The sequence below is a fragment of the Rhinolophus hipposideros genome, assembly GCF_964194185.1.
Source record: "Rhinolophus hipposideros genome assembly, chromosome: 21".
NCBI lineage: Eukaryota > Metazoa > Chordata > Mammalia > Chiroptera > Rhinolophidae > Rhinolophus > Rhinolophus hipposideros.
Window position 1 is genome coordinate 48,204,424 of NC_138067.1, and position 21,639 is coordinate 48,226,062.

Below are 21,639 nucleotides of genomic sequence, written 5' to 3' on the forward strand. Positions count from 1 at the left end.
TGCAAGTGTTTATTTTTGGATTCTCTATTCTATTCCATTGGTCTCTATATCTATCTTTATGTCAGTACCACACCATCTTAATTGCTGTTGTTTAATTACTATTGTAATGTTTGGAAATTAGGAAGTGTGAGGCCTCCAACTTTGTTCCTCATTTTCAAGATTTGTTTTGATCTACTTGGGGTCCCTTGAGATTCCATATGAATTTTAGGGCTTTTTTTCTATTTCTGCAAAAACTGTCATTGTAGTTTTGATAGGGATTATACTGAATCTGTAGATCATCTTTATCATTTGGTTGTTTTTTACAGTATTAAGTCTTCCAGTCCACAAGCACAGGATGTCTTTCCATTTAGTTGTTATCTTTGATTTCTTTTAGCAACGTTTGGTAGTTTTTAGTGTGCACGTTTTTCACCTCTTTGGTTAAATTTATTCCTAAATATTATATTCTTTCTGATACTATAGTAAATGGGATTGTTTTCTCAGTTTCCTTTTTGCAATGGTCATGGTTAGTGTATAGAAATGCAACTGACCTTTGAGTGCTAATTTTCTGTTCTGCCACTTTACTGAATTTGTTTGGTTCTAACAGTTTTTCTGTGTGGAATCTTTAGAGTTTTGTAAATATAATCATGTTATCTGTGAACAGAGCGAATTTTACTTCTTTTCCTTTTTTCAATGCCTTTTTTTTTCTTTTTTGTCTAACAGCTCTGGCTAGGACTTCCAATACTGTGTTGAATAGAAGTGGTGAGAATGGGCATCCTTGTCTCGTTCGTGATCTTAGACGAAAAGGTTTCAGTCTTTCCCCACTTGCTATGGGCTTTTCAATTATGGTTTTTATTATATTGGGGTAGTTTCCTTCTAGTTCTAGTTTGTTGAGTGTTTTGATCGTGAAAGTGTGTTGAATTTTGTCAAAAGCTTTTTTTCTGCACCAATTGAGATAACTGTGTGGTTTTTGTCCTTCATTTTGTTAATGTGATATATTACATTGATTGATTTTCCCATATTGAACTATCCTTGCAGTCCAGATATAAATCCCACTTACTCGTGTGTATGATACTTTCACTGTGCTGTTGAATTCAGATTGTTAATACAATTGACCCTTGAACAACATGTGGGCTAGGGGCGTCAACGCCCTGCATAGTTGAAAATCTGCATATAACTCAAGTTGGTTCCCAACCACATATCAAAAATAATGTCTTTGATCCGAGGTTGGTTGGATCCAGGGAAGGATGCAAAACCTGGGGCTATGGAGGACCGACTGTATAGTTGTTGAGAAAAATCTGTGTGTAAGTGGACCCCCACAGCTTGAACCCATGCTTTTCAAGGGCCAGCTGTGTTTCTTCTGCTTACTTTGGATTTAATTTGCTCTTTTTTACTTTTTAAGGAGGAATCTTAGATTATTGATTTTAGATCTTTGTTCTTTTCTAATATATGCATTCAATACTACGAATTTCCCTTTAAGCACTGCTTTTGCAGCAACCTACAAATTTTGACAAGTTGTTTTTTCATTTAGTTCGAAATATTTTTAAATCTCTCTTGAGATTTCTTCTTTGACCTGTGTGTTGTGTAGAAGTGTATTGTTTAATCTCCAAGTATTTGAGGATTTTTCAGTGACCTTTCTGTTACTGATTTCTAGTTTAGTTCTGTTGCAGTCTGAGAGCAGACATTGTATGACTACCAGTCTTTTACATTTGTTAAGGTATGTTTTATCAGCCGGAATATGCTCTGTCTTGGTGAATATACCATGTGAGCTTGAGAAGAATGTGAATTCTGCTGCTGTTGGATGAAGCAGTCTACAGATGTCCATTAGATCCAGTTAATGATGGTATGGTTGAGTTCCACTCTATTCTTACTGGTTCTCTGTCTCCTGGGTCTGCCCATGTCCAAGAGAGAGGTGTTGAAGTCTCCCTCTATGATAGTGGATTCATCTGGTTCTCCTGGTTATCCTATCAGTCTTTGTCTCATTTAGCTGATGCTCCATTGTTAGGCACACACACATTATGAATTGTTATATCTTCCTGAAGAATTGACACCTTACTCATCGTGTACTGCTCCTCTTTGTTCATGGTAACTTTCCTTGTTTTCAAATCTGCTCTGTCCGAAATTAATATAGCTACTACTGCTTTCTTTTGAATAGTGTTTTAGCATGGTATATTTTTCTCCATCTAGTTACTATTAATCTCTATGTGCCTTTATATCTAAAGTGGGTTTCTGATGGACAACGTACAGCTGGGTCATGTTTTTTGATCCACTCTGACAATTTCTTTGAATTGGTGCATTTAGACCATTTACATTCACAGTGATTATTGATATAGTTGATATATAATATCAGAAACGAACGTATATTTACCATTATTCATTGTTATTTTCTATTTGTTGCCTTTATTCTTTTTTGTCTTTATCCTATTTTTGCCTTATACTCTTTTTCTGCCTTTTGTGATTTTGAAGGAGCATTTGACATTATCACATTTTCTGTCTTTCTTAGCATATCAGTTATACTTTTTTTAGTGGGTGTCCTAAAGTTTACACTATATATTTACAACTAATACAAGTCCACTTTCAAATAACACTATACCACTTCTTGGGTAGTGTGAGTATCTTAAAATAACAAAATAATGCTAATTCCTTCCATCCTCAATATCATTGCTGTCATTCACTTCATTTATACATAAGAGCACACACACACAAACACACACACACACACACATTCACACTGTTCCTTTCTCTATGTAGATCCCAGTTTCTGGTCTGTATTTTCCTTCTATCTAAGGCACCTCTTTGAATATTCCTTGTAAATCAGGTATACTGGCAACAAACTCCCTCAATATTTGTTTGTCTAAGAAAGTCTTTATTTCTCTTTCACTTTTGAAGGATATTTTCACAGGGCACAGAATTCTAGGTTAGTGGTTTTTCTCTTCTAAAGAGAGTTCCAAATGGTTCTTGCAAAAATGAGTATTTAGTTAAAAGCCACCTGGCCTCGAATTTAATCAGCCTAATGAAATTCAGCTTTCACAGTATTAATTTTTCTTGACATTAATTTTGGGAAAATATCAAAAGGGTTCAAGCAGTTTTAAATTTCTAATGATGTTCAATTTTCTCCATTCCTTTGTGATATTTGAAAGAGCTACTTTAATAATTTTAAATTACTATTAATTTTTATATTTATAAGAAACACGTTTATTTTAGAAAAATGACAAAAATCACCATGAAGGAAAATATTACTGGTGATCCTTTCAGAAGCAACACTTTCTGTTTTGATGCACAACTTCCAAATGTTTTCAACGTATAAAATGGGATCAGTCTTGCAGTAAAATTTGACAAACTCATTTTTCTCTTATCATATCCTAGGATATTTTTTGTGTCAATTCAACTTAGATTCTTACATGACAAAAACAAATTTAAATAAAAAATATTTAATTTGTTGATGTCTTTCAGACTCAGGGTCTAAATGTGAAACCAAGAAGTTACCTTCAAATCATTGCAACAAATCTGGGCAAAGCATCTGTCAGAAACCAGTTTCTGTATCACAAAAAGGTCTCACAGGAAAAAGAGGCTGCAAGAAAAATTCAGTCCTAATAAAACCCAAGAAAGTGCACTCAGGGAAGAAATCTTTAAAATGTAATGACTGTGAGAAAATCTTTAGTGAAAGTTTATCTCTTAAACTTCATCAGAACTCTCATACTGAAGAGAAGCCTTATGAATGTACTAATTGTAGAAAAGCTTTTAGACAAGTCTCATCCCTCATTCTTCATCAGAGAATTCACAATGGAAGGAAAAGCCATGAATGTGATAAATGTGGGGAAAGCTTCATTCAAAGAACAACCCTTGTTCTACATGAGAAAATTCATGATAGAAAGGAAACCTTTGACTGTGGGAAGGCCTTGAATCAATGCCCATCTCTCAGTATACATCAAAAAATTCACCTTGTTGAGAATGCTCACCATTGCAGAAAATGTGGGAAAGCCTTCATTCGAATGTCATCCCTTTTACTTCATAAGAAAATTCACACTAGAAAGAGAGGCTTCACTAAGAAATCAGTCCTTATTATACATAAGAGAACTCATACTGGAGAGAAAACCCATGAAAGTCAGAAGGCCTTACGTCAGCAGAAAAGACACCATTTAGAGAATCCTTATAAATGCAGAAAATGTGGGAAATTCTTTAATAGGATTTCATCCATTATTCTTCATCAGAGAATTCACACCTCAGAGAAACTCCACAAATGTGACAAATGTGAGAAGGTCTTCAGGCGGTTTTCAACCCTTATTCTACACTTAAGAATTCATAATGGAGAGAAACTATACAGATGCAATAAATGTGAGAAGGTCTGTAATCGGCATTCGTCCCTTATTCAACATCAGAAAGTTCATACAAAGAAAAAGAAACTGTTTGAATGTAAGGAATGTGGGAAGATGTTTTCTGGAACTGCCAACCTTAAAATACATCAGAACATTCATTCTGAAGAGAAACCTTTTAAATGCAATAAATGTAGTAAACTTTTTGGCCGTCAGTCATTTCTGATTGAGCATCAGAGAATTCATACTGGGGAAAAACCCTATCAGTGTGAGGAATGTGGAAAAGCCTTCAGTCATCGAATATCTCTTACTCGACATAAGAGAATCCATACTGAAGACAGACCATATGAATGTGATCAGTGTGGGAAGACCTTTAGTCAGAGCGCGCACCTTGCCCAACATGAAAGAATTCACACTGGAGAGAAACCATATACATGCAAAACATGCGGGAAGGCCTTCAGTCAACGCACATCCCTTATTCTACATGAAAGAAGTCATACTGGAGAGAAACCCTATGAATGTAGTGAGTGTGGGAAGGCATTTAGCAGTGGTTCGGATCTTATCCGGCATCAGAGGAGTCATTCTTCAGAGAAACCATATGAATGTAGTAAATGCAGGAAGGCATATAGTCGGAGCTCATCTCTGATTCGACATCAGAATACACATTCCAAAGAAAAAGCCTACAGTGGTTATAAAACCAAAGACTGAGGCTTTGAAAGTAGAGACGGAGGCATGGCAAAAATGCATTTGTCTCTAACATAAATGTTGTAAAAATGGGACCATTTGATGATGTGTCCCAGTTTGAAAGCCAAAGAGCAAAATTCCTTGGTGACTTTTGACCTGAGAATTTTAAATCATCTGAGGCAGTGACCTTATCATAGGTCTTAATCAAGCTCAGATGATTGGATCAGTCACTTTCAAATGACCCTTCTTCATTTGATAAGAATCACTGATATTTTATGTTCAATGTAGTTTTAGAGCTAGTTCATTGTTCACATACAGCAAAGTGGAATTGTCAAGTCCACTTTTGTGGATGGGGCTTTGAGCCTGATTTAACATCACATGAAGAAAGAGTTTGAGTTTATCTCTTATAACAACAACTACCCATGTAAGGGACTTCCTGGAAAACCAGGGTGCCACTTATAGCTGACAAATTTATGGGTGAGAATTATTGACTGGATAAAATAAATTTTCAGGTAGTCCACAAAAAAGAGGGTTTATTTGGGAAAAGGAAAAAAGCAAAACCACCACAGCAGTGTGAGAATGCGTATCTCCAGCTGGCTGGCCACGTGCAGAAAGAGCCCTATGCCAAGATGGCCCTATATATATATCCCCCCCTCAGGAATTTAGAACCATAAAGTTTAACAAGAAGTCAGGACTAGGGAGTAACAGGAAGGCCAGCTCCATCCATAGACCTCTGAGCTCCCAGGTCAGTTTTCTTAAAGTGCCAATTTGCTTTTTATCAATCCCGCCTTTTGATCAAGATCTTTTCTCTAAAAGCATCGATGATCAATAGTCAGGTCTTCTGGTCTCAGGTTTTCCAGTCCTCAGGCTTTTGTCCCTCAATGTCAGGAAGGACCTCCTGTGGGTGTCATCTCTTATGTCAAGGGGAGAGTGTGTGGGTGGGTGGTGTCCAGGGTTGATGGGCGTCAGGAGCAGAGCTTAAAAACAGTAAGATTTAAAGGTAGAATTAGAACATAACCTAGCTAATATGGTAGGTGTAAACCAGGAGCCCAAGCTGTAGATAATGAAACAAAGACCATTATTTTATTAAACAGATCAAAATTCTTGATGATAGATACAACAATCAAAAATATTTGCTAACTCATCTCCTTAGAAATCACCTGCTTTAAATTTTGACAGCTTTAGTTTCAGGTCACCAGACTGTGTGCAGTTCCAGTCAGGATTTGGTGCCCTCTTTAGGAGTGACATGTGTATCCAAGAGTCTACTCCCTGCAGTTTAGCAGCACAGGGGTTAGTCAGCAGTATCTGGTAAGGGCCATTCCAGCATGGCTGGAGGGAATCCTTTTTGAGGTGTCTTTCCCAGTAAACAAAATCTCTAGGTTGTAGAGTATGAATTTTTAGTTTTTAATTTCCCTGGAGTGCACAGTGAAACAATTGTTCTACGAAAGCATGATTATTGTCGATAGAAGCAACTTTTACAATATTGAAGTATGTCTCCTTTCACCAACTGTGGATCAGGAGGCAGGAGCCAAATGCATAGGACATCCTGTAATTATCTCGAAAGGTGAAAGCTTATGAGTCGCAAAGGGGTAGATCTGAGATTTAAAAGGACTAATGGCTTTGTTTTGGTATTTGAAGAGTTTCTACACATTTTGTCAGTTGAGTCTTAATAATACCATTAGTGTGTTCAACCAATCCTGAAGATTGAGGATGGTAAGCATGGTGAAACTGTTGGTAGAACTGGCCAAATAGCAGACTTGCTTTAGCACTTGAGGAGTGAGATAGATTCCTCGATCACTGTGTAGTTCAAGAGGAGTTCTCCAAGTGGGAATAATTGTTTCTAACAATACTTTAGCCACTGTAGGCGCTTTAGCTTGTCTGTAAGGGAAAGCTTCAGTTCAGTGAGAAAACATACATATCATGACTAAAACATACTTGTATACATGAGATGGGGGAAGCTGAATGAAATCTATTTGCCAGACCTCAAATGGTTCATTTGGCAATTTAAAATGTCCAGGGGCAGTATGAACAGGCTTCCCTGAGTTATGCTTTGGACAGGTGGAACACCTGAGGTAGGCACTTTACACAGCCTTATTAATATCGCCCCACCAGTATTGGTGCATGAATGCTACCACTTTGTCAGTAGACCAATGGTTCAATGCATGTACAGTGGTTAGGAGTGGGAATTTTAGAGTTTCTGGTAGAACTGGATTGTTATTTGTTCCAAACCAGTGTCTTCTCCTTATCAAACCAGCAATTGTTGGATTTCCAGTTATGTTTTTCTAAGTTATCAACTCAAAAAGCTTCTCTTTGGACCATAACAGGTTTGACTGCTGCTGATGCTTTTTAGGGCAGCATTTTTAGCAGAAATATCAGCAAGGTGATTTCCTTTAGCTTCCAAGGAATCAAGTTTAGAATGTCCTAGAATATTAATAGCTAAAGCATCATGGAAAACCATCCAGTAATTCCTATACATATGGGCCATTTTAAGTTTTATCTCCATTGGAGGTAAGGAAACCACATTTCCATAGAATGCCAAAGTCGTGAGCCACTTGAAAAGCATACCTACTATAAGTATAAATGTTGACAGTTTTACCCTTTGCTAAAATACAAACTTGAATGAAGGCATACAAGTCAGCCTGCTGTGCTGAAGTGGCCAGAGGCAAAGGTGCTGCCTCGATGACTTCTGAAGGGGCTACAACAGCATAATTAGCACAGTATTCACCGCTGTTGCTTTTTAAGTATGAACCATCAGTAAACTATGAGAAATCAGCTTTACCCAGAGAGGTCTTCTGTAAATCATCACAAGGGGTCAGAAGGTGGTCTGTCAGTGTCAGGCAGTCATGAGGAGCTTCCTCACTCTCAGAAGGAAGAAAAGTAGCCAGATTAAGGTTATCACAGTGCAAACAGGTTATATGGGAAACAGTTCACAGAAGGATTTCTTAGGAAGTAAGGCGGCTGACTGACAGATGCTGGGTGTGACGAGAATTCAGGAGAGCTTTAACTGCATGAGCCACAAAAATGGTTAGAGGAGATCCTGCAACAATCTTGTCTGTGGCCTTAACCAGGAGGGCAGTGGCAATGGCTCTGAGGCAAGGAGGGATCCCCGAGTCACAGGGTCCAGTTGCTGACTGTAGTATCCTAGGGGTTTCTGTTGAGCCCCATGTTTCCGAGTGGGAACCGCAAGGGCATTTTCTTCCTTTTCACGCAACTTTAGATTCATAGCCTTGTTTGGAAGTCCCAATGTACCACTCAAAATGGGCATTCCATTCCTCTTAATTACAGTGCTGTTATCCAATTTAGTTTTAAGAAAATCAAGTTTGGGAATCTCAAAGTTTCCCAAAATGGCCACTGATTTTCTAAATTACTCTTAGATCTTTCCATTTAATTAAATACGTGCATGAAAATTCCCTGCGGGTTTTAAACATATACTTAGCTGGTGTCCCTGTTGGAGGGACAGTTTCAGAAGGCTTAGACAGCAGAGATCTCATTTTTAATACCCGGCCCAAAACAGCTCACAACTCGACCAACCTGCAGGTCTTCAGCTCATCTCACTCTGGAACAGTCTGATCACTGAGAACCAGGACAATGGCTAAAAGCCAGTTCCAGGGAAATAACCAACTCTTGGGGAGTTATAGGCTGATCTGTGGCACTCTTCTCACTTTCTGAATGAGACGGCACAGTCTAATACCGGCCCAAACTGTCCAGTTTCAGTAGAAATAACCTCTATCCCCAAAGGGACTTTAGGAAAAGTCCAGTTTTTGTCCCAAAGGACAGCTTACTTTCTGAAGAATTCAAGCTGATGTGCTGCAGTTTGATGAGTACTCAAACTGTAAGGCTTGCAGTGAGATAATGAGGCTAAGAGAGTCAGGCGGGTTGAGAAAGGTGAGGGCTTTATTCTGCACCCCCGGGCGAGGCGAGGTTCACCGTCCGCAGACTGTGCCGGTGAAGTCGCGCCCAGGGCAGAGCGAGGGAGGCACATATGCGATTTTTGGGGTGGGGGTTGGCTGAGTGAGGTGGCAGTTGAGCAGACCCCCCAACGCAGATCAGGCATGGGCAGCTGCAACCAGGAGTTGTTTATCGCACCAATGGTCTGCTGCCTTTTCAGGGAAACGCCAGGGGCCCCAGTTTCCGTCATGCGAGGAGGGGTCTGACTTGGCTCCTGGCCGCTTTGACCATGCCCGCAGCTGACCTAACATTCTGGCCTTTTTGGTTATAAAGGGGCGGTGAGGTCAATCTTACTGCTTCCTGCTGATAACGGGGCGGAGAGGGGTACTAGGCCTGGTCAGCGACGGGAGGGCTCGTGGGCAGCCGGGAGTATGGGTGGAATAGAAGCTCGTTCACTGTAACTCTGAACATCTCGTGGGGGTGGTTCTGTAGAAATTTTAAAAAACAGTGCCATTAGAAGCAGGAGACTGATTAGGACAAATGGGCCTATTAGTGGCGTTACCCATGTAGTCAGTGGTGATTGCCACCAATCTGAGAGAAGGTTAGTAGACCCTCTCCGGCGCTGGAGCTCCTCTTGTAACTTATTCAGGGTCTGCATGTTTTCCTTGACCAATCTGGACTCGTTGATGTAGTAACAGTATTCTTCCCGGAGGAAGAGGCAGGTTCCTCCTTTCTCAGCGGTTAGCAGGTCCAGAGCCCGTCCGTTCTGCAAGGCAACTTGGGCTACAGAGGTTAGTTGTTGCTGGAGCGATGCGATGGAAGGTGAGGAGCCTCTATGGCAACCTGGAGGCGTGTGTCCAAGTCCTGGGCAGAGTGGACGCTGCCCGAGGGCACCAGCGCCCAAACCGGCAGCTGCAAAGGAGGAGGCTAGGGAGACCCCTAGGATAAGGGGTAGGAAAGCAGCCCTCTTCTGAACAGGAGTGGAAATTTTCTCATAGTGAGGCTGCAGTTCTGTGAATTCAGCCTGGCTGTAAAGCATTAGTTGGGGGGCTACGGTTGTCAGAATGCAGCGGGTAGGGGAAGAGGTATTTATACACTCGGTGTCTTGTTGCACCAGAAGAATGTGGCAGAGGGAGCCTGAAGAGTGGACGAGAGTGGTCAGGTTGTATTGCAGAAGGACTGGTTAGAACCACCGTAGCATATGGGTAAGGTGAGGTTAGGTGGGGGAAGGTATAATGGTATCTTGGCGATGGGGGAAGGGCACTGTCTTGAGTTGTCACTGGGAGCGAACTGTGTTAAAGGTACAGCTGCTAAAAGGGCGCGTTGCAGAGACGCACAGAGAAAACAATCAGTTATGTTAGAAAATCCAGAGATATTAAGGAGGGAGGCAGCTTCTTGTATTATTTTCATCCAGGTGAACAGGGTGGGTGGATCTGAGCTCTTGATCTGTCCTGCAGGCTGTAGTTGGGTTTTTATAGCCTGTTCCTGCTGGAGGATGTTGTGGGACACGTCTCTTAATTGTTGAAGTTGTGGAGGGATAACTCGGATGTACGCCTGGTAAATATAGAGTGTTGCTACGGGCTTTGGAGAGAGAGCCCATGGGTAGAGCTTTCCTTTAACTCCTGATGCCCACCTTTGATGCCAGGGGTCTTTAATCTTGAATGTGTATTGGCCTTGGCCGTTACCAAAAAGGAACACCGATTTCCGGTTGATCGTATTTACGTAACAAGAAGAGTAAGGGCATCCACCATATGTGTCCTCCCACCAGTGGCAGTAGTTGTGGATTTGGTTATGGGGAAAGCAAACAGCCGGGTCAGAAGACCAACGATTGATAGATTTGAAGGTGTTGGGTGGAATGATAATGGATACCTGTTGCTGGCATCCTTGGGGACTACAGTCTCTGGTCCCTTTGTATGGCTAAGGGCAATGCCATTGCTAAGGTATATTTCTTTTATGTAAAACCGCCACACATATGGGTTAATGGGGGAACGGGGCTCTTGGGAGGGTAGGGTTAGGGTTAGGGCGACTAAGGCGAACCTTAGTGGGACCCAGTGTCTTACAGGTGTAGAGGTCATACTGCTCCGGGGTCCTCTTTAGTCTGCATAAGGGGTGCCACGAGGGATCGCCGAGCAACTTGGCTGCAGTGGGAGTTGTAAGGATGACTGTATGGGGCCCTGTTCACCGAGGCTCTAAGGTCTTGGGGTGTAGATTCTTGAGGAGGACCGAGTCGCCTGGTTGTAGAGTCAGTCCTTGGGCTCCGTGTTGTGTTGTTCCTGGCTTGGGTAAATACCTGTCAGCATGTTTGCGGAGAAGTTGCCTGAGCAGTGACAGGTAAGGGAGGTAGTCGGCCAATGGGGGAGGATCTGTAGGAAGATGGTGATTAAGCAGAAAGGGTCTCCCATATAACAGTTCGAAGGGACTTAGGAAGGTAGGGCTTCTGGGGGTGGCCCGAATCCTGGCCAGGGTTATGGGCAGGAGCTCAGGCCATGATTTCCAGATTTCTAGGGACAATTTAGTTAAGTGATCTTTGAGGAGGCTGTTAGCTCTCTCAACCTTACCGGAAGATGGGGGGCGGTAGGGAATATGGAGTTTCCAGGCGATGCCTAGGGAAGAGCTAACTTGTTGGGAAATATTAGAGATAAAGGCAGGACCATTGTCTGATTGTAGCGAGTTGGGGAGTCCGAACCGGGGAAGAATGTGCGTCAGAAGGACCTCAGCTACTACCGCTGTGGTCTCATAGCGGGTTGGGAAAGCTTCGACCCACCCTGTCAGTGTGTTGACCAAAGTAAGCAGGTATCTGGTCTTTTTTGTGGGGAGGCATGTGAGTAACGTCTATTTGCCAGTCTTGGCCAGGGAGATGGCCTCTCATCTGATGGGTAGGGAAGGTGGGGCGTAGTCCCCCTTGGGGCGAGAAAGCAGTACAGGTAGATCAGGAAGAGCAGACGGCGTTGACCGTTTCTCATAAAGCTGCTGAGGTAAAGAGCGGGGTGAGAAACCTGTAAAGAGGGAGAGCTCCAATGTGAAGTGACTGATGGACCTGTCGTACTATCGTTCTGACCTGACTTTGAGGCAGAATGATTTTGTTATTTAGGAAAACCCATCCGTCAGGGCCTGGGGTACTGCCAAGCTGTAATAACTCGTTCTTTTCTCTTCAGAGTATTGGGGTTTGAGGGAGGGAATAGACAAGAAGAGGACTGGGGCTGGGGAATTAGTATCTCGGATTAGGCTTCTGGCTACTGCGTCAGCCTTGATGTTCCCTTGCGTGATAAGGGAGGAATCAGTTTGGTGACCCCTGCAATGTATGATGGCTACCTGGGATAGGAGCTGTAGAGCTTCAAGGGAGTGATGAGGGTAGCGTTGATGATAGGGGAGCCCTTGGTAGAGAGAAAGCCTCTCTCCAAATGGCTGGATGGCAGTGTGCGATAAGGAAGGAGTATTTGGAGTCTGTGTAAATGTTTACCCTTTTTCCCTGTGCTAGTGTAAGACATGGATAAGGGCGATGAGCTCAGCCTTTTGGGAGGTGGTCCCTTCTGGGAGTTGGGCATCTTCTAGAGTCTGCTTGGGGGTAACTACTGCATAGGAGGCTCTCCGGCGGCCTTGGGGATCAAGGCAAGAACTCCCATCGACAAAGAGTGTTAGGTCGGGCGCTGAAAGTGGTTGGTCTGAGAGTCCTTCTCAGGGCTGAGTGAAGGCTTCAACTATTGCAGTGCAATAGTGCGAGGGAAGCATAGCTGCAGGGATAGTGGGAAGGAGGATAGCCAGATTAAGAGAGGTAGATTGGGATCGAGTTGTTTGGACAGGTAAGCTACTGGGGTTAAGGTAGGGCCTAAGGGTTGGGTAAGGACCCCAGCAGCGATACTTTGTTTTTCATCAATATATAAATGAAAAGGTTTGTTTATGTTGGGCAGGGGGGTGGGTGAATTTAGGAGGGTGTCCCAGAGTCAGGAAAACCCTTTAGAGACAGTAGAAGGGGATGAAAGAGGGCCAACAGGAGTCTCTTTAGCAGCCTGGTAAAGAGGCTTTGCCAGGAGGGCAAAATTTGGAATCCAATGCCGAAAAAATCCAGTGAGTCCTAAAAAGGACAATATCTGTTCAGCACAGGTGGGAGGCTGTAGGTCCCTTATTGCCTGTTCCCGGTCTATTGTTAGACCTTGGGAATGGGGAGTGAGACAGATTCCTAGATAGGTGAGAGTGGGTTTGGACAGTTGTGCCTTGGCAGAGGAACCACGGTACCCTTTGTCCCCTAGGAAATTAAGGAGGGCTGCTGTGTGCCTTTTGGATATGTCCAGCGAAGGGCTACAAAGGAGGAGATCATCTACATATTGAAGGAGGGTGCTGGGGGTTAGGGGGCATTGCAGAAGGTCTTTTGCTAGGGCCTGGCCAAATAGGTGAGGGCTGTCTCTAAAGCCTTGAGGCAAAACTGTCCAGGCCAATTGTTGGGAAGTCTGCGTGTCAGGGTCTTCCCAGGTAAAGGCAAAAAGGTGGTAGGAATCTGGATCGAGAGGGATGGTGAAGAAGGTGTCCTTGAGATCTAACACCGTGAAATGGGTGGTACCAGGTGGGACACGCGAAAGGAGGGTGTAGGGGTTTGGAACCACTGGGTGGACAGGAATGATGGCCTCATTGATTAGTCAGAGGTCTTGAACTAGCCTAGAGGTCCCGTCTGGTTTCTTCACTGGGAGGATTGGGTGTTGCAGGGGGAGTTAATGGGTATTAGGAGGCCTTGACTAAGTAGCTGGATGATGAGGGGCTTGAGCCCTTGGCGGTGGGTAAGAGAGATGGGGAACTGAGGACGAGAGGGGAAGGAAGTTGGGTCTTTAAGAGTAACTTTTACAGGGACGTGATGTCTTGCCACTCTAGGAGTAGAGGGGTCCCAGACTGCCGGGGCGACTAAGGATGGAGGGAGAGGGGCGTCAGGATTTCTGTGGGGAGAAGGAGAGGGGAGGAGAGTGAGTAGTAGGGAAGTCGAGGGGCCGTGGGGAAACTGCAGCGTGGCCCCAACCTTGGTAAGGAGGTCTCGGGCCAAGAGGGGGACTGGGCATGAAAGGAGAACTAGGAATGAGTGGGTTAAGGATTTGCCTTCTAGGAGACAAGGAAGGCGTGCAGTGGCTAGCGGGCAGGTGGGCTTGCCGTCAATACCCATCACCGAGATTGTGGAAGGAGCAAGGGGGTCCGAAAAGGACGGCAGGACAGAGTAGGTAGCCCCCGTGTCAACCAGGAAGGAGATTGACTTACCCGCTACCTGGAGTGTTACCCTGGGCTCAGCGAGGGTGATGGGTTGTCGTGTCCGGGCACCGTCAGTCTTCAGCCAATCCCAGCAGGGCCAGCGTTGGGTCGTTACCTGGAAAAATGGTCCCTCCGTGTTGAGGTGCCGAGAGTCCATCGTTCTTCCAGGGGGGCTGTCACTTTTCCAGTGACCGCTCTGACCACATGCCGGGCAGGGCCTCGTGGGGGCCCTAGACTGGGGGCATTGCCTCGCCCAGTGACCATCTTTTCTGCATTTGAAGCAGGCTCCTGGTGGTGTTCGTCCCCCCGGTGAACCCCCACCCTGCGCAGGTCCCCTGGGGTTGCACACGGCTACCGTCGGCCACAGGGCTGCTACCAAGTCTTGGGTTTATAAGTTTACCTTCTGTCGCAGGCAAGCTTCTCGGGCCGACTGCCAGCTCCTCCTGGACATTAAAGACTTTAAAGGCCATATTCACTAGATCTCAGACTGGGGTCTGAGGGCCATCTTCTGCCTTTTTTAATTTCTTTCGGATGTCAGGGGCTGACTGCGTAATGAAATGGGTGGCCAGTACTGTGGCACCTGCAGGGGACCCAGGGTCCAGACGGGTATACTGAATAAGGGCCTCAGTCAGCCGGTTAAGGAAGACTGCAGGATTCTCGTCTGGATTCTGGGTAATCTCCCTAAGCTTGTCAAAGTTGTTAACTTTGTGGGATACTGCCTGCAGGCCTGACAACAGACATTGGACCATCTGATCCTTGCGATGACACCCATCTCGACCTTCAGGGGTTCCTATTTGATAGGTCCAGCCGGGCTCTGGTGGGGGACTGTCTGGGCCCCAGCGGGCATGGTAGCATCTGTGAGATGGACCTGGTCTGCATAATGGGTGGCTGCCTCAAAGACTCTTTCTCTCTCATCTGTGGTTAGGGTAGAGGAGCAGATGATGTGTATATCATGCCAGGTAAGATCATATGCCTGGGTTAGATATCAGAATTCTTTGGTGAAGGCAGTGGGGTTTGAGGAGAAGGACCCCAAGCGCTTTTCGATTTGTGACAGGTCGGTGAGGGAGAAGGGACATGGACTCGGACTACCCCTTCCGCCCCTGCAACTTCGTGGAGTGGGCAGACAAGGGGGGGCTCAGAGGTAGTAGGAGGAGGATCGTGAGACCAGGTATGGCTACTGACAGGCGACACGAGCGGGTAGGGAGGTGGGGATGGAGTAGGAGAGGGAAGTAAGGGTAACGCAAGAGGAGTGGGGGGTAGAGGTGTAGGGGACCCTGGGTATGGCGGAGGATGGGAAGGGGGGCAAGACAGGTTTTCGGGAGGCTCAGCGAGAGGAGGGGGAGAGAAGGAGCAATAGAGACAGCAGGTTTCGGTTTTTCGTGGGCTGTGAGGATTTGGAATGTGGAACAAGTGGAACAGAGGGAGGGACGGGAGCGCAGGTCCCAGAAAGCCTGAACATAGGGGACTTCGCACCACTTCCCGGTTTGTGAGCAGAAATTATTGAGGTCGGTGAGAATATTGAAATCAAAAGTCCAGGTTTCAGGCCACTTTGACCTGTTGTCCAAATCACATTGGGGCCAAGCAACAGTACAATAAAGTACAATCAGGCGCTGAGGGCAAAGATCCTGATCGAGGCCCAATTTTTTAAAATTGAGGAGAAGACACCCGAGTGATGTCTGAGGGTCAGGTTTAGAATTTTGGTTTCCCATGTCTGTTCTCGGGGATCAATAGTCAAGATCAAAGACCAGCGTCCCAGTAGTTTGGTCTAGACTAGGGATGGGCAGAGGACCCGAGGAACAACTGGGTCGTCTCCGCAGCTGTCCTGGGTCTAGGGCAGAACAGGGAACAATCTCTGACGCGGCCGCGAATTTACGGTGGGAGATGTCCGCAGATGATCGCCGGAGACAGACAGACAAGGTGGGTGGGACTTACCTGTCACACAGCCAGAATGGGGTGGAAGGTCGATAGGTCCTGAACCGCAAAGGAGGAGAGGAGGGCGGCCCAGCATGCCAGTAAGCGGGTGCCAGTAAGCGGGGGTCGGCAGCTCCTCCCGGGTTTCGGCACCAAATGTAAGGCTTGCGGGGAGATAATGAGGCTAAGAGAGTCAGGCGGGTTGAGAAAGGTGAGTGCTTTATTCTGCGCACCCGGGCGAGGTTCACTGGTCCGCCGATGGGGCTGGTGAAGTCGTGCCCACGCAGAGTGAGGGAGGCGTATATGCGATTTTTGGGGTGGGGGTTGGCTGAGTGAGGTGGCAGTTGAGCAGGCCCCCCAGCGCAGATCGGGCATGGGCAGCTGCATCCAGGAGTTGTTTATCTCACCAATGGTCTGCTGCCTTTTCAGGGAAACGCCAGGGGCCCCAGTTTCCGTCATGCGAGGAGGGGTCTGACTTGGCAGAGGGGTCTGACTTGGCTCCTGGCCTCTTTGACCATGCCCGTAGCTGACCGTTAACACAAACAACATAGACAGACAAATAGGTCCTTAACTCATTCACACACACAACTTTTTAAAAACAATTCCCAAATAAAGCTTGGAGAGTATCAGATACACAGGCGTTGGCTCAGATCCATTAGAGAACTCGCCCGAGACCTCTAAGGTGGAGCAAAAAAGCATCACACTGCATTGGCCCTGTGAGGTGCCAAAGCTGGTTTGCTCACTGTTTTGAAGCCATCAGAGTTTGTTCTCTGGATCCTGGATGGGCACCCCAAAATGTCGACTGGATAAAATAAATTTTCAGGTAGCCTGCTAAAAAGAGGGTTTATTTGGGAAAAGGAAAAAGCAAACCACCACAGCACTGTGAGAAAGTGCACTTCCAGCCCCTGTCTACATGCAGAAAGAGCACTATCCCAAGATGGCCCCTATATACATCCCCCCAGAAAGGATGTTAGAACCATAAAATTTAACAGGAAGTCAGGACTAGGAAATAACAGGAAGCTCAGCTTGATCCATAGACCTCTGAGCTCCCAGGTCAGTTTTCTTAAAATGCCAGTTCGCTTTTATCAGAAAAAAGAAGAATGAATCTTTAAGTGGATAAAGATAGCACTCATCATTATGTGGAGAAAAGGTAAAACATTTACCATATTGTCTTTGTAGATATGTGACCTTCGTGGTGTGAATAATAAAAAGCCTGACAGGCTAATGGGGGGAAAACAGGATGTACACTGAAGAACGATGAACTTCAGAGCAGGGAGAAGTTATTTGTTGTTTAATTTGAAAATTTGTCTATATTTATGTGAATAAACATTGGTATTTTCGTGTAAGAACACTGGTGTGTAATAAGTAATAGGTGGAGAATGGGGTCTTATGGACTGAATGTGTCCCTCCCCCACAAATTCGTGTGTTGAAGCCCTAACTCCTCATGTGGTAGTATTTGGAAATGGGACCTTTGAGAAATTAGATGAGGTCATGAGGGTGAGGCTGTCATGGTGGTATTAGTATCTTTCAAAGAAAGGATACCAGAGAGATTTGTGCTCTCTGTGCTGTCAAGACACAGCAAGAAGGCAGTGTCTACAAGCCAGAAAGCTAGCTGTCACCAGTATCCAACCATGCTGCCACACAGGTGTTGGACCATCAGCTTCCAGAAGTAGGAGGGAGAAATTTCTTTTGTTGAGTTCACACAGTCTTGGTATTTTGTTATGGCATCCCGAGCTGACTAAGATATGGGGAAACCCCTGGATTTATGTACCAGGCTGTTCTATCAGCTGTTCACCACAATAGCTTTCAATCTCTCTTTCCAGCTTGTGCAAAATATGTAAGAAATAAAATCATAGTTATTTTTCGTAAATAGGTTGTATATAATTGAACTCTTTCTGTGTAAGTTTTCCTTCTGCAAAGGTTCTTTTTGAAAGCACCCATATCTCATTAAGACAACTTTTTGAATGTCTTATCACATAGTTAGGTCACTCTAACTTTGACCGCAACTGAGCAAACAACTACCAGGTTTGTGAAGAGTGATCATCATGCAGGATAATTGAACAATTAATTTTTCATTTAAACTTACATGAGTTCTGTAAAATCAGCATTAAAAAATCCAAGATCGATTTTTATTCTTTATTATTTCCATCCTTATGCTGACTTGGGGTTTCATTGCTCTTAATTTTCTGATTAAGGTGGAAATTAGTGACTTGAGAGCTTTATTTTATAACTTAGGCATTTAGTGCTATATGTTTCCTTCTAAGTACAATGTTAAACATTTTGATATGCTATGTCCTAACTTTCATTCAACTCAAATACTTTGTTTTCCCTTTTGGTTTTTCTTTTGACCCATGGGTTACTAAAAATTGGGCTATTTAGATCCAAATATTTGGGGATTTTCCAATTATCTCCGTTTCTGATTTTTAAAAAAAATTTATTGGGGTGACAATTGTTAGTAAAATTACATAGATTTCAGGTATACAATTCTGTATTACATCATTTATAAATCCCATTGTGCGTTCACCACCCAGAGTCAGTTCTCCTTCCATCACCATATATTTGATCCCCTTTACCCTCATCTCCCCCCATCCACCCCTCTTACCCTCTGGTAACTACTACACTATTGTCTCTGTCTAAGAGTTTCTGTTTCTCATTTGTCTTGTTGTTTTGTTGTTTTTGGTTTATATACCACATATCAGTGAAATTATATGGTTCTCTGCTTTTTCTGTCTGACTTATTTCAATTAGCATTATACTCTCAAGATCCATCCATGTTGTCACAAATGTTCCTATATCATCTTTTCTTACCGCCAAATAGTATTCCATTGTGTATATATACCACAACTTCTTTATCCATTCATCTATCGAAGGACATTTTGGTTGTTTCCATGACTTGGCCACCGTAAACAAAGCTGCAATGAACATTGGAGTACACGTGTCTTTATGTATAAACGTTTTCAGATTTTTTTGGTAGATACCCAGGAGAGGGATTGCTGAGTCATATGGTAACTCAATTCGTAATTTTTTGAGGAACCTTCACACTGCCATCCATAACGGCTGCACCAGTCTGCATTCCCACCAACAATGGATGAGGGTTCCTTTTTCTCCACAGCCTCTCCAACACTTGTTACTATTTGTCTTGTTGATGATAGCCATTATGACTGCGGTGAAGGGATATCTCATTGTGGGTTTTACTTGCATTTCACTGATGATTAGTGATGTTGAGCATTTTTTCATATGTTTATTAGCCATTTGTATGTCCTCTTTGGAGAAATGTCTCTTTAGGTCGTCTGCCCATTTTTCAGTTGGGTTGTTTGTTTTTTTGTTGTTGAGCTTCATGAGTTCCTTGTATATTTTGGAAAATAGCCCCTTATCAAAGGCACTGTTTGCAAAAATCTTCTCCCATTCAGTTGGTTGCCTCCTTATTTTGTCGATGGTTTCTTTTGCTGTGCAGAGCCTTTAAGTTTCATATAGTCCCATTCGTATATTTTAGCTTTTACTTCCATTGCCTTTGGAGTCAAATTCATAAAATGCTCTTTTGAACTCAAGGTCCATAAGTTTAGTACCTATGTTTTCTTCTATGCAGTTTATTGTGTCAGGTCTTATGCTTAAGTCTTTGATCCATTTTGAATTAATTTTGGTACATGGTGACAGATAGCAGTCCAGTTTCATTCTTTTGCATGTGGCTATCCAATTATCCCAGCACCATTTATTGAAGAGGCTGTCTTTCCTCCATTGTATGTTTTTAGCTTCTTTGTCAAAAATTATCTGTCCATATTTATGTGGTTTTATTTCTGGGTTCTCAATTCTATTCCATTGGTCTATGTGTCTGTTTTTCTGCCAATACCATGCTGTTTTGATAATTGTAGCCCTGTAGTACAAGCTAAAGTCAGGCAGTGTGATACCTACAGTATTGCTCGTTTTTCTTAAGATTACTTTGGCTATTCGGGGTCTTTTGTGGTTCCAAACAAATCTGATGATTATTTGTTCTATTTCTTTAAAAAATGCCATTTGGGATTTTGATAGGGATTGCATTAAATCTGTGTATTGCTTTGGGTAATATGGCCATTTTAACTATGTTGATTCTTCCAATCCATGACCACGGAATGTTTTTCCATTTCTTTGTGTCTTCTTCAATTTCTTTCAAAAATGTCATGTAGTTTTCAGCATAACACCTTCACATCCTTGGTTAAGTTTATTCCTAGGTATTTGATTCTTTTTGCTGCAATTGCAAAGGGAATTGTATTTTGTATTTCTTTTTCTGAGATGTCATTGTTAGTATATAGGAATGCAATGGACTTTTGTACGTTGATTTTGTAGCCAGCAACTTTACTGTATTCATTGATTGTTTCTAACAGCTTTTTGGTGGAGTTTTTAGGGTTTTCTATATATAGCATCATGTCGTCTGCAAAGAGTGATAATTTAACTTCTTCATTCCCAATTTGAATGCCTTTTATTTCTTTCTCTTGCCTGATAGCTCTGGCGAGGACTTCCAACACTATGTTGAAAAGCAGAGGTGATAGGGGACAACCTTGTCGTGTTCCTGAACATAGAGCAAAGGGCTTCAGCTTTTTACCATTAGTTATGAGATTAGCTGAGGGCTTGTCATAGATGGCCTTATTATTTTTGTTATTTCCTTTCTTCTGCTGAACTTGGGTTTCACCTGTTCTTCTTTTTCTAGTACTCTAAGATGTAACATGAGTTTATTTATTTGGGATTTTTCTTGTTTCTTGAAATAAACCTGTAATGATATAAATTTCCCTCTTAAAACTGCTTTCGGAGCATCCCAAAAATTTTGGTAGGATATATTTTCATTGTCATTTGTTTCTATGTATCTTTTGATCTCTCCTCTAATTTCTTCTTTGACCCAGTCATTCTTTAAAAATATGTTGTTTAATCTCCATGTATTTGTGTTTTTCCTGCTTTCTTTTCATAGTTGATATCCAATTTAAAAGCTTTGTGATCATAGAATATGCTTGGTATGATTTCAATCTTCTTAAATTTGCTGAGGCTGATTTTATGTCCCAATATATGGTATGTCCTTGAGAATGTTCCTTGTACACTCGAAAAGAATGTATAGTCTGATGTTTTAGGGTGAAGTGCTCTATATATGTCAATTATATCCATTTCATCTAATGTGTCATTTAGGGCTGCTATTTCGTTATTTATCTTCTGTTTGGATGATCTATCCATAGCTGTCAATGATGTATTTAAGTCCCCTAGTATAATTGTGTTTTCATCAATTTCTCCCTTTAGTTCTGTTAGTAGTTGCTTGGTAAAGTTTGGTGCTCCCTAATTGAGGGAATAAATATTGATGACTGTTATGTCTTCTTGTTGTATAGTCCCCTCTACCATTATGAAATGTCCATCTTTGTCTCTTGTTATCTTTTTCACCCTGAAGTCTGTTTCATCTGATATCATTACGGCTACACCTGATTTTCTCTGGGTACCATTTCCTTGGAGTGTCAACTTCCACATTGCACTTTGAGTCTATGCTTATCCTTGTAGCTGAGATGTGTCTCTTGGAGATAGCATATGGTTGGGTTTAGTTTTTTGATCCAATCTGCTACTCTGTGCCTTTTTATTAGTGAGTTCAGTCCATTTACATTTAGGGTGGTTATTGATATGTGAGGATTTCCTGT

General features: G+C 43.2%; 1 protein-coding gene across 8 annotated transcripts in view; it reads left to right on the forward strand.

Moving 5' to 3' along the window:
* ZNF667 (zinc finger protein 667) overlaps positions 1–18,094 on the forward strand; it is a 33,747-nt gene extending 15,653 nt beyond the window's left edge. For all 8 annotated transcript variants that reach the window (XM_081030666.1, XM_081030665.1, XM_081030671.1 and 5 more), the window contains one exon: positions 3,430–18,094. In XM_081030666.1, the coding sequence (XP_080886792.1) occupies positions 3,430–4,997 (1,568 nt within the window). In that variant the 3' untranslated portion in view covers positions 4,998–18,094. The remainder of the gene's footprint in view (positions 1–3,429) is intronic.
* Positions 18,095–21,639: the final 3,545 nt, after the last annotated feature.